The sequence below is a fragment of the Berghia stephanieae genome, chromosome 13 (assembly GCF_034508935.2).
Source record: "Berghia stephanieae isolate SIO BIC M18660-M18661 chromosome 13, UCSD_Bste_1.3, whole genome shotgun sequence".
NCBI lineage: Eukaryota > Metazoa > Mollusca > Gastropoda > Nudibranchia > Aeolidiidae > Berghia > Berghia stephanieae.
In genome coordinates this window covers 32,436,418-32,453,917 of record NC_088372.1, presented here as the reverse complement: position 1 = coordinate 32,453,917, position 17,500 = coordinate 32,436,418, and the positions used below count along the sequence as shown (strand labels likewise).

Sequence of the window (17,500 nt, the reverse complement as noted above, 5' to 3'; positions counted from 1 at the left end):
CGTTGTCTTCTGTGCACTTTCTTACTCACTTCATTTCTCGTAATCTCGGGGGGTATCGATCAATGCCCCCATCACTTCCCTATTTAATTCCATGCCTTTGCATATTATATATTTTTGATTATAAATTCAATATTTAGCAAAATAAAATAAATTAAATAGGAAATAAAATTCCCTTTATTCATCCCATAGGGGAAATTTGTCTCTAGGGTCTATTCCAAGGGAAAACTAGAATAACCCAGGCGTCAGCCACAGTGCAGCGCTGCAAATTGAGCTAAGGCGAGGTGACTTGCCCAGGCCGTACAGGGCAGCGGCGGGCGATCGAACTCGGTACCTTTCGGGTACGAAGCAAAGACCGTACCGCTGAGCCACGCCGCCCCATAACACTGGTCAACCGAATATGCTACTGTTATGAGGTGATGGGTCACATTGTCGACTGTATTTTCAATTTTGACAAATAAATATTTCATGGCGACATAATAATATACCGTTTTCAGACAATTATTGGTTACATTTCACCACCCTTCTCCTCCCCCCCCCTCCCCCCCATCCTTACTCTCTCTCTCTCTCTCTCTCTCTCTCTCTCTCTCTCTCTCTCTCTCTCTCTCTCTCTCTCTCTCTCCCTCATCTTCCCTCTCCACATTTTTTATCAGCCAACCTTCTAACTTCATATTATTATGTTTATAGATATCACTTGGTAGTAGAGAGATACCATCATGTAACAGTAATTTTGTGCGGCTATGTGGTCTAGTGGTATGACACTCGCTTTCGGATGCGCTCTGCGCATAATTGAGTCCTTGGAAAAGGCTCTTTACTCACATTCTCTCACCGTACTCAGATGTAAAATGAGTACCTGGCCGTCAACAGCGTTGTCTTTGTCCGGAAAATTGTAATATCACCTAACAGGCGTCATGTCCCGCCCTACATGTTAAATGTTGCTGTTGACCAGGGACCCCTTGTAAAGCGCTTTGAGCACATTTAGTGGATATTGCGCTACATAAAGCTCAATTTAAGCTCAATTTAACAGTAATTTTCATTGGTATTGTAACCTTTTTTTTTTTTTGTTTGTTTCTTTCTCTTTCCCCATCTTCCAGCAAGGCGTGGTTCAGTGTAAGAAAAAGAGATGTCAGAAACTTGAAGGATGCCACGCCATTTTGTTTGACCAGCCAAGAGAGATGTGCTGTGACGTATGCAAAGGTAATTGGAGAGCAAAAAATCAGCTTTTAACTCTCTCTCTCTCTCTCTCTCTCTCTCTCTCTCTCTCTCTCTCTCTCTCTCTCCCTCTCTCTTTACCAGTCATTTTCAGAATTTCCCCAAAACTTCACACCCAACTAACACAAAAATAGTCCGTAGTTTACCCGGGTTACTTTTACCCCATGCCTATTTATAACTTTTTTTCTGAGACAAATTATAGACGTAGTATCAAAGCTATTGTTTTTAGTTTTTATATGTTAGCTCTCTCCTTCCCAGCCATTTTCAAGATTTTCCCCAAAACTTCACACCCAACTAACACAAAAATATATTTTTATTACTCAAGTCTAATAGCAGTAAAGCTCTTGCCATACATAATTTCTTTAGCAAAACATGCTCTACAACACACTGTTTATTTTCTTTAAATTGTATGATGTACAAGAGAAATTTGAATAAGAAAAATGTTGGTTGTATCGTTACGAATGTGACCATCTTCCTATAGTTGGTATGGAGGAGGTTTAATGTATACATCAAGTTGACGTCATTCAGAAAAATATCGATCAGCTCATACCGACGTGCACTTATTTGCAGGTCTGATAACCCAATATACGGCTATGTGGTATTGTGGTATGACACTCGCTTTCGGATCGGAAAGTCCTGGGTTCGACCCTCGCTCGGCGCATAGTTGAGTCCTAGGAAAAGGCTCTTTACTCATATTCTCTCACTGTACTCAGGTGTAAAATGATTACCTGATCGTTAAAAGCGTTGTCTCCGAGCGAAAAAAAAATGTGTGATATCGCCTAACAGGCTTCATGTCCCGTCCTACATGTTAAGAGTTGCTGTTGACCAGGAACCCCTTGTAAAGCGCTTTGAGCCTTTTTAGTGGATATTGCGCTATATAAAAGCTCATTTTTTTAAGTTTAAAAAATTCCTTATGGTCTCATTGTTTCAATGAAATTGATACGAAATGTTGTCCATTACAACAATGTTAAACTATGCCCATACGTGCATGTTGACTCATGGTTTGGAGTTTCGACCAATTTTTGAGTACCGCCTCACGACGCTGCCTGATAGAGCGCCCGTTACAAACGAGTTCGAAATTTTCGAACGCATGAGTTTAAAAGGATATCTATCTATATTTTACCCCTTTAAATAACCTGAAACATAAAAATTATTTCTCATTAAGATTTATGCTTATTTTCACTAACGGGTGAAAATCTAACCACTATCAATATATTTGACGTTAAGAATTGGATTCAGTAGTTTTATGTCACGCCGCCCGGCAACGGCGGCCATCTAGGTTCTAAACAAAGAAAATCATTACTTTTTATTCTTCATGCTGGCTAGAACTTTTCATATGCCTTGTGATCAGAATATGTAAAAGTCAAAACATGATCAAATTTATGTTTTTTTCCGGAGAAATATTTCATACGGGCGTCCGCCATTGTTCCGATTGTTTAGAGCCAGTGTTACTAAGTTACCATGCGTCATTAGGAAGGAAGTGACGTTACGACTGTTGAAGAGTATTCTTATTGTGGGAAAGGTAATAATAATATAATTACGCTCCAAAATCTATTTTTAGTAAAATATGATGCGTGAGGGAGAAACTTTTCTTTTGAAGTTCTACATTTTTCACCAAACAAAAAAAAAAATATTAGGGATGCCTCTTGACTCTCACCTTACCAGCCATTTTCAAGATTTTCCCCAAAACTTCACACCCAACTAACACAAAAATATATTTTTATTACTCAAATCTAATAGCAGTAAAGTTCTTGCCATCCATAATTTATTTAGCAAAACATGTTTTACAACACACTGTTCATTTTCTTTAAATTGTATGATGTACAAGAGAAATTTGAATAAGAAAAATGTTGTTTGTATCGTGACGAATGTGACGATTTTCCTATAGTTGGTATGGAGAGGGTTTTTTTTTTTTTGTTATTATACAATATGTAGTAAAATCGAGTTCTCTCCAAAACGAAAAAGGGTAGGTAGATAATACTAATATAATAACATTGCGTTTGGACCGCGAGAAAGGTGATCGTGTCACTTTATTATAATATAACATTGAAAATAATAATTGTATATACCTATGCATGAAAGAGTTTCACAGAGCATTTATTTTGTTTGTTTTTTTGGCTTCTGTGTTTGTTTGTTTGTTTTTTTTGTTTTGTTTTTTAGTTGTTTTTGTTTTGTTTTGCTTTGTTTTTTTGGAGAGGGGGGGGTAATTTTTTTTTTTTTTTTTTTTTTTTTTTTTTTTTGTAGCATTTATTTTCATTTTTATTTAATACTAAATTGACGCAGAGTGTTACATGAAAAAGAAATATATATTATATATATATATATATATATATATATATATATATATATATTATATATATATATATATATAATTTCTTGCCAAAATCAAGAAAGGGCGAATTGTCGTTGTCAGTGAGAGTGGATCAGGACAAATCTGTGTTTATTCCCGGAAGCCCATAATAAACCGATTAAGGATAGAATTTTAATGTCCCCCATACAACACGACAACAGAAATGAGATAACGATTGAATTAGTACGGGCGAGAATGGAGAGAGAGAGAGAGAGAGAGAGAGAGAGAGAGAGAGAGAGAGAGAGAGAGAGAGAGAGAGAGAGAGAGAGAGAGAGAGAGAGAGCTGCCAAATCAAATTACAGCCAAGGGACATTCTTCTGAGTAACGTAATTTTTTTTTTTAATTGAGCTTTTATATAGAGTAATATCCACAAAAACGTGCTCAAAGCGCTTTACAAAAGGTCCCTGGCCAACAGCAACACTTGTCATAGGACGTGTCATGCCGCCTATTAGGCGATATTTTTTTTTCGGACAGAGACAACGCTGTTAACGATGAGAGAATGTGAGTAAAGTGTCTTATACAAGGACTCAACTATGCGCCGAGTGAAGCTCGAACCCAGGACCTTCCGATCCGAAAGCGAGTGTCATACCACTAGACCACATATCAGTACTCTACCCAATAATATTATAAGATTCGATCCTTGTACGACTCATCCCATAATTTAGCACAATATAACCGATGTACTTAATGTAAATAGTCAACTACAGTTGTGTTCCACTTGCCTTAAAAGGAAAAAAAAACTCGAGCTTTTATACTGCGCTATATTCACAAAAGTGCTCAAAGCGCTTTACAATGGGTCCCCAGCCAACAACAGCACTTAACATGTAAGACAAGACATGAAGACGCCTGATAAGGGATATTACAATTTTTTTTCCGACAAAGATAAATCTGTTAATGTCAATAATAATAATAATAATAATAATAATAATAATAATAATAATAATAATAATAATAATAATAATGATAATAATAATAATAACAATAATAATAATAATAATAATAATAATAATAATAATGATAATAATAATAATAATGATAATGATAATAATAATAATATTAATAATAATAATAATAATAATAATAATAATAATAATAATAATAATGATAGTAATAACAATACTAATAATAATAATAATAATAATAATAATAATAATAATAATAATAATAATAATAATAATAATAATGATAATTATAATAATAATGATAATGATAATAATAATAATAATAATAATAATAATAATAATAATAATAATAATAATAATAATAATAATGATAATAATAATAATATTAATAATAACAACAATAATAGAATAAAATGAAGTAAACGTTCACATTTCCAATCATTTGACATTTGTATAGATACCATTAATCAATGAGTCTCATCTGGTTTACCCGAACATAACACTAGATTGAAACCCTGTAGAATCCCGTAGAAAACTGCTGTTTCCAGAAAACATTAATAATTGGCTTCAAAAGTCATGACGTCACTTCCCTCGTAATGACGCATAGTAACTTAGTAACTGGCTCTAAACTATCGGAACAATGGCGGACGCCCTTATGAAATATTTCTCCGACGGGCATAAAAGTGTATCCATAGGAGAAAAACATTTATAAATCTGATCATGTTTTGACTTTTATACATTCTGATCACATGACATTTGAAAAGTTCTAGCCAACATGAAGAATAGAAAGTACCAATTTTCTTTGTTTAGAACAACGATGTTCGCCGTTGCTGGGCGACGTGATATCAGACTATTGAATCCAATTGCCTATTTAAATAACTGCTTAAAAGGGACAGCGTGGCTCAGCGGTACGGTCTTTGCTTCAGTTACCCGAATTAGCGAGTTCAATCAGCGCTGCACTGCGGCTGACACCTGGGTCATTCCAGTTTTCACTTGGAACAGACCCTAGAGACAAAGTTCCCAAATGCGATGAATAAAGGGAATTTGACTGTATGTATTTATTTATTTATTGTTAAAACAGCTAATTTGGCAACGTCGTATGGATCTGGCCGTATTCCGTGTCCAAGACTCCCGAGTTTAAACAACGATATAAAATTAACATGAAGGACAAACAACAGTCTAGCCTTAAATACAGTCTTATGACCAAACACACTTATAAGGCATAATCTTGAAACAAACACACGGCTGCTTCTTGACGCAATGTGTAGCCAACGTTTTCTGACTCCAAAGATTAAATGTTATTAATTTATTACTCGAGTTTCAAAGTGGGCCGTTTAGATCCACATAGACAGAATATTATAATATACCAACCCAATATATATATATATATATATATATATATATATATATATATATATATATATATATATATATATATATACATGCATACTGGATGTATAACATAATATTATTAATGATTATTATTATTATTATTATTATTATTATTATTATTATTATTATTATTATTATTATTATTATTATTATTATTATTATTATTATTATTATTATTATTACTATTATTATTATTATTATTGTTATATATCTGAGAGCCTGCCAAAATGTCATTTTAGTAACATTCATTACAAAATACTCTATTCAAAACCTATGGAAAAAAAACCCCATTGTTTTTATCAATTTAGATGGGTTGATTTAAATAACAAAAACTGACGATCTCGCATCAAATTTATAGTCAAAGTGTCAAAAAGGTGTGGACAAAATATCAACTTTGTTTACACTTTTATAACCTTTAGAAACCATTTCTGATTTTATATATTGTCAGTTTTTTAAGATTATAAAAATTATTATTCAAATCATGGAAATTGATAAAACCTACTTTCTCCATAGTTTCTTAGAAAAATTTTCTTAGTACTGGAGCTATTTTAGTCACGAAAGTTGCAGAATCGAACATTAATTACTGATTCATATTAGAGTGACGTCTAATAAATTTGACACAAAAAGTCAGCAATAGTCTTAGGCTAGCAGTGGCGTGTTGTGCTTACAGTATAAGGTGGTGCCAGAATCAGAAGAAAATGAGTCAAAACATGCTATATTTGTAAATACAAAAGAAAGAACAAAAAATATATACAGAAAAAAACTTACTCAAATAAGTAAGAGGCGGTATTTACCATTTCTCAGTTTTATATTTTTCTTTAATGCTGTAATAAATCCATTTTTAAAAGACGGATGTGGTGCCAGGCACCAAATCAACCAATATAGCCACGCCCCTGGCTTAGGGCTAACCCACACCGGAGACCGACTCCGACGACCCGGCACTGCCGTCTTCTGCCGTCTTCCGTGATAAAGCCCGGCAGAGGACGGCAGTGCCGGGTCGTCGGAGTCAGTCTCCAGTGTGGGTTAGCCGTTAAGCTGTTTTGAAAATCTGTGGAAAAGTTTATTGTTTAACAGGAAAACAATATATAATAGAAATATAATAGCGTTTTAAGATGTCGAAAAAGTCAGGAAAAATTCTACATTTTTTTCCCCGACTTATAAAAAGCTATAATTTCTTGTTTTATTTTCGTGGCAAATTTTCACCTTTAAAAATTACTTTTCATTATTAACCCCAGAAAAAAGCAAGGAAAACGTAATGCTTCCAATATGTATTCAAGACAACAATATTGAGTTTTTTAGTTTTCGAACGTTACAAAAATGACCTTTTGGCACACCCACACACACACAAAAACACACACACACACACACACACACACATATATTATATATATATATATATATATATATATATATATATATATATATATATAAGATCACTCACGTTTTTGTTGGGTTTGTTGGGTTTTTTTTGCCGATACAAGAGTTTCTATGTCCTCCATTGCCGAATGACGAAATGGAGGACATTGAAACAATTGTATCGCCAAAAAGAAACAAAAAAAAAAAACGTGAGTGACCTTATTTATTTTCATATGCTCTAACCAACATTATCGAGTACGCTCGTACCTACAAGTACCCACCAACATTCACAAACACACACACACTCACACACACACACTCATATATATATATATATATATATATATATATATATATATATATATATATAGTCTACATTAATGTTTCAGGCTTAATTTGCCATCGTCAGGACTGAGTTGTTTTGTTGACTGTTGTTGTTTCCTGACGATGGCAAATTAAGCCTGAAACATTAATGTAGACTGTCTCAAACATTGTGGTAAATATTTTTTTTAAAAATAATTATGCACACACACACACACACATATATATATATATATATATATATATATATTATATATATTATATATATATATATATATATATATATAATAACATGTGAATATCCTTCAATATTGATTGTGCATACGCACTGTTATAAAATTAAACGGACAGGAACCACGTCCACTGAATTGCTTTCCGTCCAATTAAGATGTCTGAGACTCTTCCTTGTATCAAAGTAACCACTTAAGCAAATGGAGATTATAATATTATTCTATTTGATTTGAAGGAGGAAGATACGGGGTCTACATCGCATACCACACGGGTCATTCTGGATATAGGATTCAATAGTCGGATCTCACGTCCGCCCAGCAACGAGCAGCTTGGTTCTGAACAAAGAAAATCGGTACTTTTTTTTATTCTCCATGTTGGCGAGAACTTTTTAACATTTCATGTGATCAGAATGTATAAAAGTCAGAACATGATCAGATTTATAATGCTTTTCTCCTCTGGATACACTTTTATGCTCGTCGGAGAAGTAGTTCATAAGGGCGTCCGCCATTGTTCCGATAGTTTAGAACCAGTTACTAAGTTACTATGCGTCATTACGAGGGAAGTGACGTCACGACTGTTGAACCCTATTGCAATAAGATTATAATTGTATGAACCATCGACTCTGAACTGTAATGCCTCCTGGTGATAATAATAAATGTAGGTGCTGAAAATTGATTTCATGGCCTGAAGTATTGGGGTTAACTATTATATTTGTTTTATTCATGGTAGGGGGAGGGGTGGGGGGAGGAGTTCCGATAGCACAGTTGGTAGAGCACTCGCTTTACATGTAAAGAGACCGCGATCGATCCCGGGTGCAGTCGAGATTGTTTTTTTTTGTTTTTTTTTTGTTTTTTTATGACTCCCATGTCCAGCCAACAGTGAATGGGTAGCTGTGTGTTAGATCTGGTGGAAAGTATTTTGCGATAGACAATTTCCTATCCAATGATTAGCGAGCAATTATAAAAAATTGAGCTTTAAAAATCAAATTGAGCTTTTATATAGCGCAATATCCACTAAACGTGGTCAAAGCGCTTTACAATGGGGTCCCTGGCTAACAGCAACACTTAAAATGTATGACGGGACATGAAGCCTGTTAGGCGATATTACAATTTTTTTTTCACACTGAGACAACGCTTTTAACGACCAGATAATCGTTTTACACATGAGTACAGTTAGAGAATGTGAGTAAACAGCCTTTTCCTACGACTCAACTATGCGCCGAGCGAGGCTCGAACACAGGACCTTCCGATCCGAAAGTGAATGTCAGACCACTAGACCACATAGCCGCACAGCATTTGTATTATAGCAATTGAGATAAACACCGGCTCCATGGGCCTTATGGCTCAGAACGAATAGTCATTTTGGAAGAGAGAAAAAATAAGATTATAATTTGTTTGATCATCTGAAATCTAAATTCATCTTTTGCCATTTGGTCAACACCGATTAACCCTCTCCTTACCGATCATTTCCACTATTTTCCCAAAATGGCAGGCTTACCCAGCAGAAAAATTGATTTTTTCAAAATAAACTACAAGCTTTCTACAAAACAACTTTATGTTCTTATTAATTAAACAAAGATCATTCTTCAAAGTTTGTGATGTACAAAACAAATCTGAATTTTAAAAATGCGTATTGTGTCGTAACAAATGTGAGGATTTTGCTGTAGGTGGTAAGGAGAGGGTTAACTAGGTCGAGGCGTTAGAAAATACTAGTCGGAAGTCCTTTGGTTATAAAAATGTGCCAGGGATTTTTTGTTATCAATCGTTACGGTTAAAACCGCAAAATAGTGGTTATTTTAGCCGTCAAAATAATCTAGTTAGACAACATTAAGTTTTCTGTTGTCATTTGAACTCAGTATAAACGATAAAAGTATCGCCATGCTTGCATTCTGCGGTTTATGGTCAAATTGCAAAACACACGCCTTCAGACCGGTATGTCCTTAGTTCGAGTCTCGCTCAACTGGGCTGTGCATCATAGTTAAAATACTCACAACATTTGCCAGCCTGATAGAATCGTACAGACACACACAATGGTGCGTAACCTTTAACGTTTATAGTCTGATTGATACAATTTAGTGAAAACTAATCACATATCAAGCTGTATCAAAACTATGACAAAATAATGACGTCAACCTTCTATAAACATTGCTCTTATTATTATTGGTCATCATCATCATCCCCATCATCATCGTCATCATCATCAATCATCATCATCATCATCATCATCATCATCATGATCACCATCATCATCATCGTCATCATTTTCACACCAGCATCATCATCTTCACTATCATCATCATCATCATCATCATCATCATCATCATCATCATCATCATCATCATCATCATCATCATCATCATCATCATCATCAACAACATCATCATCATCATGTTAGTGAGAGAGAGAGAGAGAGAGAGAGAGAGGGAGAGAGAGAGAGAGAGAGAGAGAGAGAGAGAGGGGGGGGGGAAGAGAGATTGGAATGGATTGAAGTTATTGTTATGTGCCTAGAGCTTTATTGTATAGAGGATTGGGCGCAATATAAATACATTTCATAATAATAATAATAATAATAATAATAATAATAATAATAATAATAATAATAATAATGATAATAATAATAATAATAATAATAATAATAATAATAATAATAATAATAATAATAATAATAATAATAATAATAATAATAATAATAATAATAATAATTATTATTATTATTATTATTATTATTATTATTATTAGTATTAGTATTATTATCATTATCATCATCATCATCATCACCATCATCATCATCACCATATTATAATCATCGTTGTATTTTTATGTTGTTCTTTTTTTTCCCTCCTCATCACCGTCAACATCATTATCTTCTTCCTGCCACTCACCATTATCGTTGTTCTCATCTCTACCTCCCCAGGTTGTAGGTACAAAGGAACCCAGTATCAAAGTGGCGACCAGTGGCGAGATGAGAAGAAGCCCTGTTTGGTCCTCAGCTGTCGAGTATGTTCACTTCTCAAGTTCTTCTTTCATATGAATGAATAAGTTCTTTGTTCTTAATAATCGAATTCTTCTTTATATTCTTCGTGTTGTCTGTAAAAAAAAAAACTTATAAATATAAAAATTTTTTTTTTTTAAATTGAGCTTTTACATAGCGCAATATTTACTAAATGTGTTCAAAGCGCTTTACTTAGGGGTCCTTAGCCATCAGAAACATTTAGCATGTATACGAGTCATGACGCTTGTGAGGCGATATTACAATTTTTTATTTTGAAAGAGGCAAAGCTGGTAACGGCCTGGTATTCATTTTACATATAAATACGGTTAGAGAAAATAAATAAAAAATCCTTTTTTTCCAATGACTCAACTATGCGCTGCTCAGAGTGGGAATCGAACCCAGGAATTCCTATCTGAAGGCGAGTGTCAACCGACTAGACCACATAGCCACCGTCTCCAAACGGTATCGTGTCGGTGTGAATAGATGAGAATTGAATCGATAGCCACAAATATGAAATCCGGGATTAATGTTTACCCTTTTACTTTGGAAAATAACTACAATTTCAAAGGACTCTTCAAAGTTCTTATTTCGTATAATGTTAGTTGTAAATTTACTCTTACTACTTACTGTTCTTAGCGGAGCAGCGCCGCTCAGCGGTACAATCTTTGCTTCGTACCCGAAAGGTACCGAGTTCGATCACCCGACGCTGCGTTGTGTGTCCTTGAGCAAGTCACCTCGCCCTAGCTCAATATGCGGCGCTGCAATGCGGCTGACGCCTGGGTTATTCCAGTCTTCTCTTGGAATAGACCCTAAAGACAAACGTCCCCTTGGCGCTAAACCTTTCTTCAGCCAAGATCAAATAAGATTATGATGGTAATACTTCATGTTAAAAATGGATTAATTTGATTACCACCTTGCTTTTGTTACGCTAAGAATGATTTCGAGCTCAAAAAGGTTACAAATCAGTTATGATCACTTTTTTTTCTTTTTTTTTTCTCTTCTTTTATTTTATTTTATTTATTTATTTATTTATTTATTTATTTATTTATTTATTTATTTATTTATTTATTTATTTATTTATTTATTTATTTATTTATTTGGGGTTTTGCTTTGTTTTGTTTTGTTTTGTTTTTTGTTTTTTTTTGTTTTTTTTTTGTCGAGATAACTATATCATAATAGCTAATTTTTTTCAGGGTTTATTTTCTCCTCTCTCTCTCTCTCTCTCTCTCTCTCTCTCTCTCTCTCTCTCTCTATATATATATATATATATATATATATATATATATATATATATATATATATATATATCTTTTTTTTTGTTTGTTTGTTTGTTTTTGTTTGTTTTGTTTGTCTTTTTGTTGTTGAGAGAATTATATCATAATAGCTCATTTTTTCAGGGACTGACCGTGTCCAATTCTCCTCACAATAAATCATTTCACTCAAGCAATTTGATAAGAGATAAGATTTCGGTTATACTATTTAAAAAAAAAAAATATTAAAAATAAATAAATAAAATATAAATAAATAATATTTAACCTTATGCCGTCCTGCCCTGTCTTTAACACATGACGGATGTAGGGACAAATTTATATAATTAAAGCAAATCTTTGAAAATCACGGTTATGTCGGATACAACCATCTTGCTTGGGTGACAGAAAAATGTAATAAGGAAATAAAGATTTGATAAATTATATTCGAACTTGACCTCACAAGGCGGTACAAGGGAACAAACCCAATTAATGACTCTCTATTTTTTTTTTACAATACATGTTTATCCCCCTTTCATTAATTTAAGTTCAGGCTTTTGAAATGGATATTATTGTATTATAAATAAAATATAAATTCAATTATACTTTATTCATCCCATAGGGGAAATTCCAATTGAAGACTGGAATAACCCAGGCGTCAGCCGCAGTGCAGCGCCGCAAATTGATCTTCATCCATCAAAACTTCGATTACGAAGCGGAACTTCATCTCGAAATTGTTACCTGTAGCGGACAGTATCATTTGCTTCTACCTTTTGGATAGGACGCAAATCAATCACAGTTTTTTTTTTTTTTTAATTGAGCTTTTATATAGAGCAAAATCTAGTAAACGTGCTCAAAGCGCTTTACAAAAGGTCCCTGGTCAACAGCAACATTTAACATGTAGGACAGGACATAACGCCTGTTAGGCGATATTACAATTTCTCGGACAATGACAACGCTGTTAACGGCCAGGTACTCATTTTACACCTGAGTACGGTGAGAGAATGTGAGTAAAGAGCCTTTTCCAAGGACTCAACTATGCGCCGAGCGCGAGGCTCGAACCCAGGACCTTCCGATCCGAAAGCGAGTGTCATACCACTAGAACACATAGCCCCACAATCACAGTTATTCCCATCGAATTCTATCAGACCAAACTACCCAATCAATGCTGCGTAGAGACTGGAAACAAAAACGTGAAGATAGCACAAGAAAGAGGAAAAAAAATCTGGGTACCTGGGTAGGATTTAACTGCTGTATTCTGATAGCACGCCGATTTAAGATCTTGTCCAGAAAACTCGTCCTTGCAATATCGATCAAATAAAATGACCCTTATCTTGGCGAAAACTCTCAAATCTATAGATAGTATGCGATTGGCTAAGAAGTTCACAACATTGCCATCCGGAAATATAACGGACCAACACACGAAACTATGTGTAACCATGAACTTTTATAGTCTGATTAATACAGTTTAGTGAGATCTACTCATAAACGTGGATGGCAAAAAAAAAAAACAATAACAAAGACCCGAGTGACGTCAACTTCGTTCTATCAATAATTGAAGGAACGAAATTGACGTCACTTAGCTCTTTGTTATTGTTTTTAATCAGCCATTTTTATGAGTAGTTTTCACTAAATGCTATCAATCAAACTATAAGAATACGGGTGTTCAATGTTACACATACCTTGTTATATCCGGTTGGCGGATGTTGTGAGCACTTTGGCTAAACGCATAGCATCAAGATATATTATTATCACGCCTTTTATTTCCTAGGCTGGAGTGGTTACCAAGTCAAAGATGAAATGCTTTACACATTGCTATGATGCCAAGCCAGTTGAGGGTCAATGCTGTCCTGTGTGCAGTAGTAAGTTGGTGAACTTCTTTTCTGAATTAAAAATTCACCCCATAGATAGTATGCGCTTGGCTAAGAAGCTCATAACATTGCCATCCGGAAGTATACTGGACCAACACACAAAACTGTGTGTATTCATGAATGTTTATAGTCGGGTTAATACAGCTCAGTGAGCATTACTCATAAACGCGGATGGCAAAAAACATCAACAAAGACCTGAGTGACGTCATCTTCGAACTATCGATAGATAGTATGCAGATGACGTCACTCAGGCCTTTGTTATTGTTTTTGCCATCCGCGTTTGTGAGTTGTTCTCACTAAACTGTATTAACAAGACTATAAAAGTTCATGGTTACACAGAGTTTGTGTGTTGGTCCGTTATACTTCCGGATGGCAATGTTGTGAACTCCTTGGCCAAGCGCATTCTATCTATACCGGAGCATACTCAATGTCTCAGTTGTTTCTATGTTATATGTTTGTGTTGACAATTTTGGCTATTAAGCTTAACTGCTGGCCAGGTTACTTTGCGATGGTTGTGTGTGTGTGTGTGTGTGTGTGTGTGTGTGTGTGTGTACCCGCGACCTCCAGTAGTCGGTGAGAGAAGGCACTAATAATGAATGACCTGAGTTTGATACTAATTTTTTTTGGATTCGTGGATAGCTCATACGGTTGAGTCACGCTCTCATCAGCCAGGCGGAGTTGTCGCAAGTTCAAACCCCATCACCGCCGCAAAAAAAATTATTCTCTATTGTCTTCTGGCACTTTTCTACTCACTTCATCTCTTGTTGTTACTGAACTTTATAAGTAACGTAAATGTTCCTGCTCGAAGCTCGAAGAAATAAATAACAATGTGAAATTGGATGATGGACATCAATGTTTTTGTTTGTTTATTCATCTTAACAACGCCACTAGATACCACATTATCTCATTCGTCTGTAGTGTTTCATTCATTCATCCTGTTTTGTTGATAAAGGGGAAACCCGAAACGTCCATTTTATCTGAATAGGCTTCAACAGTCATGACGTCTCTTCCCTCGTAATGACGCATAGTAACTTAGTAACTGGCTCTAAACTATCGGAACAATGCCGGACGCCCTTATGAAATATTTCTCCAATGAGCATAAAAGTGTATCCAGAGGAGAAAAACATTATAAATATGATCATGTTTTTACTTTTATACATTCCGATTACATGGCATATGAAAAGTTCTAGCCAGAATGAAGAATAAAAAGTACCGATTTTCTTTTTTAGAATCACGCTGCTCGCCGTTGCTGGGCGACGTGATATCAGACTTTTGAATCTAATTGAAGCTTACATTCAATTTCACATTGTTATTTATTTGAACTTATTATAAGGGAATGCGTTTGTCATTGATTGTTTCCCTTAGTTGTGTCCAACAAAGTGAAAAATTGCCGTAATAAGGACAACTCACATAGAAGGAATGTTTCAATGAGTTTGTTGCTTCCTACATGTGAATAAAACTCACAAATCATTCAATCATACATTTATTTATTGATTTATTGTTTTATTTAATCATTTTTTTTATTCATTTATTCTTTTTATTTAATTATTTATTTATTTAAATATCTATTCATTCATTTATTTCTTATGAACTTATTTTTTCATTAATTCATCCATTTGTTCGTTTATTTATTTACTTGTGTATTCATTTGATTATTCATTGGTTTATTCATTCATTTATTTATTTATTTATTTATTTATCTATCTATCTATCTATTTATTTATTAATAAATTCAATCATTCACAGGCTGTCAAGTGAGAGGAAGGCCGTACAAGGAGGGAGACCGATTCACATTGACCACAGATAGGTGTACAGAATGTCTTTGTAAGGTAAGGCTGGATACGACGTGTATATATATATGCAGGTCTGACATCCGAACCCACTCTTAGGCCTGGTTTAACATTGTTGTCATGGACAATATTTTGCGTCACTTTTTGAGATTTCCATCACAAGCATGAGCCCGTAAGGCTGGAAACCATTATGTTATGTTATTTATTTATTCATCTATTTATCCATTTATACATTTGTTGATTATCTCTTTATCTATTTTTCAATGTATTTTTTATGTATTCATTTATTAATGAACCACACACACACACACACACACACACACACACACACACACACACACATATATATAAAGTTTCAAGTATAATTATGATTATTTAACTTCTATAACATTGTTTCAAGCGTTAGCTCTCATCGGGAAACAATGTTGTAGCAGTTAAATAATCATAATTATACTTGAAATTTTGTTTAAATAGCTCCTTTTATCAAAAAGTTGAGCACTATTATTTCATGGTTTTTGTTTTTATAATTTATAGCTACTAGTAAAAAGCCCGCAATTTCGGGGAAAGAACTATTGTCATTCGATACTGTACTCACCATCATTTAATGAGGGCAGATTGGTAAACGACGTTGTCTGTGTAATTTGGTATATCTTCGGTTGATTTTTCTGTGTGGCCCAACATGAAGTGTAAACCACTATAGCCTCTGACCCGTGACACAACAACATACAGTTGTCTGTGTGTGAATACCGGTTGTGGTAAGAAAATCCCCACCTTGCTTAATGTCTGCCCCTGAGACTTGTTAATTGTCATTGCATGACAAATTGAATAAATAACCGCCTGACAAAATATCAACGGTGAAAATACAAATTTAAAGAATACTCAGGATGTAGGAGCTTTCGGAATGTCTCCCCTTTACTTAACTTATGGAAAAACAAACATCCTAGCATCTTTACTAAGACTTATGACTAACCCTAATAGAAAAAAAATATCCTCCGATCTCGAGCCAACCCTAATAGAAAAAAATGATGACAAATTGAATAAAACAACTCTCGGACTGCTTTGCACTACCTTTCAATACTTAAATCAAAATGGCGGCCGAAAATCAAAACAATGGTCAAATCTATCAAGGTTTGTTCTAGAGTTTTTAAAATACTTCTATATAATGATAAATTGAATAAATAAATGCCTGACAAAATATCAACGGTAAAAATACAAATTTAAAGAATACTGGGGATGTAGGAGCTTTCTAAATGTTTCCCCTTTACTTAACTTATGGAAAAACAAACATCCTTGCACCTTTACTAAGACTTATAACTAACCCTAATAAAATGGCGACTGAAATACCTGTGATCAAGTGAATAATATCACTATGAATGCCACGATTTGCTGAAAAATGCCAACACACACACACATGTATACACCACACACAACACACACACAAACACACACACAAACACGCACACAAACATACACGCAATTAGAACATACTACTACATAACAAAACTAATCACCGCTAAATCAACAACACAACGGAAGTAATAATAATACTTGATGTCATAAATAGATGACGTAAATTGACAACTTTTTACAGTGTCAAAATTAGTTGATTTTGAGAGTCTAGTGTCGTCGGTACAAATTTCATGATATCTGTTTGACTCAACGAACTTTCAAACTGACTTTAAATTATAAAAGGAAATCAAGTTATCTGTTTATCTATCTGTAAAAAATACATTTCTAATTTTCAAATCTTTCAGTAGAGTTGTGCGCCGTATCACTTTTTTTTATTGACTCAAATAAGCACAATGTTCTTCACAATGCTATATTTTTTAAAGAAAGGATA

The 17,500-nt window shown here is 34.2% G+C and overlaps 1 protein-coding gene across 1 annotated transcript in view; it reads left to right on the top strand.

Moving 5' to 3' along the window:
- LOC144958933 (uncharacterized) overlaps positions 1 to 17,500 on the top strand; it is a 147,287-nt gene that overhangs the window by 123,938 nt on the left and 5,849 nt on the right. Inside the window, exons 3-6 of the mRNA XM_078891232.1 lie at positions 1,092 to 1,194; positions 10,675 to 10,757; positions 13,771 to 13,861; positions 15,617 to 15,699. Of these exons, the coding sequence (XP_078747358.1) occupies positions 1,092 to 1,194; positions 10,675 to 10,757; positions 13,771 to 13,861; positions 15,617 to 15,699 (360 nt within the window). The remainder of the gene's footprint in view (positions 1 to 1,091; positions 1,195 to 10,674; positions 10,758 to 13,770; positions 13,862 to 15,616; positions 15,700 to 17,500) is intronic.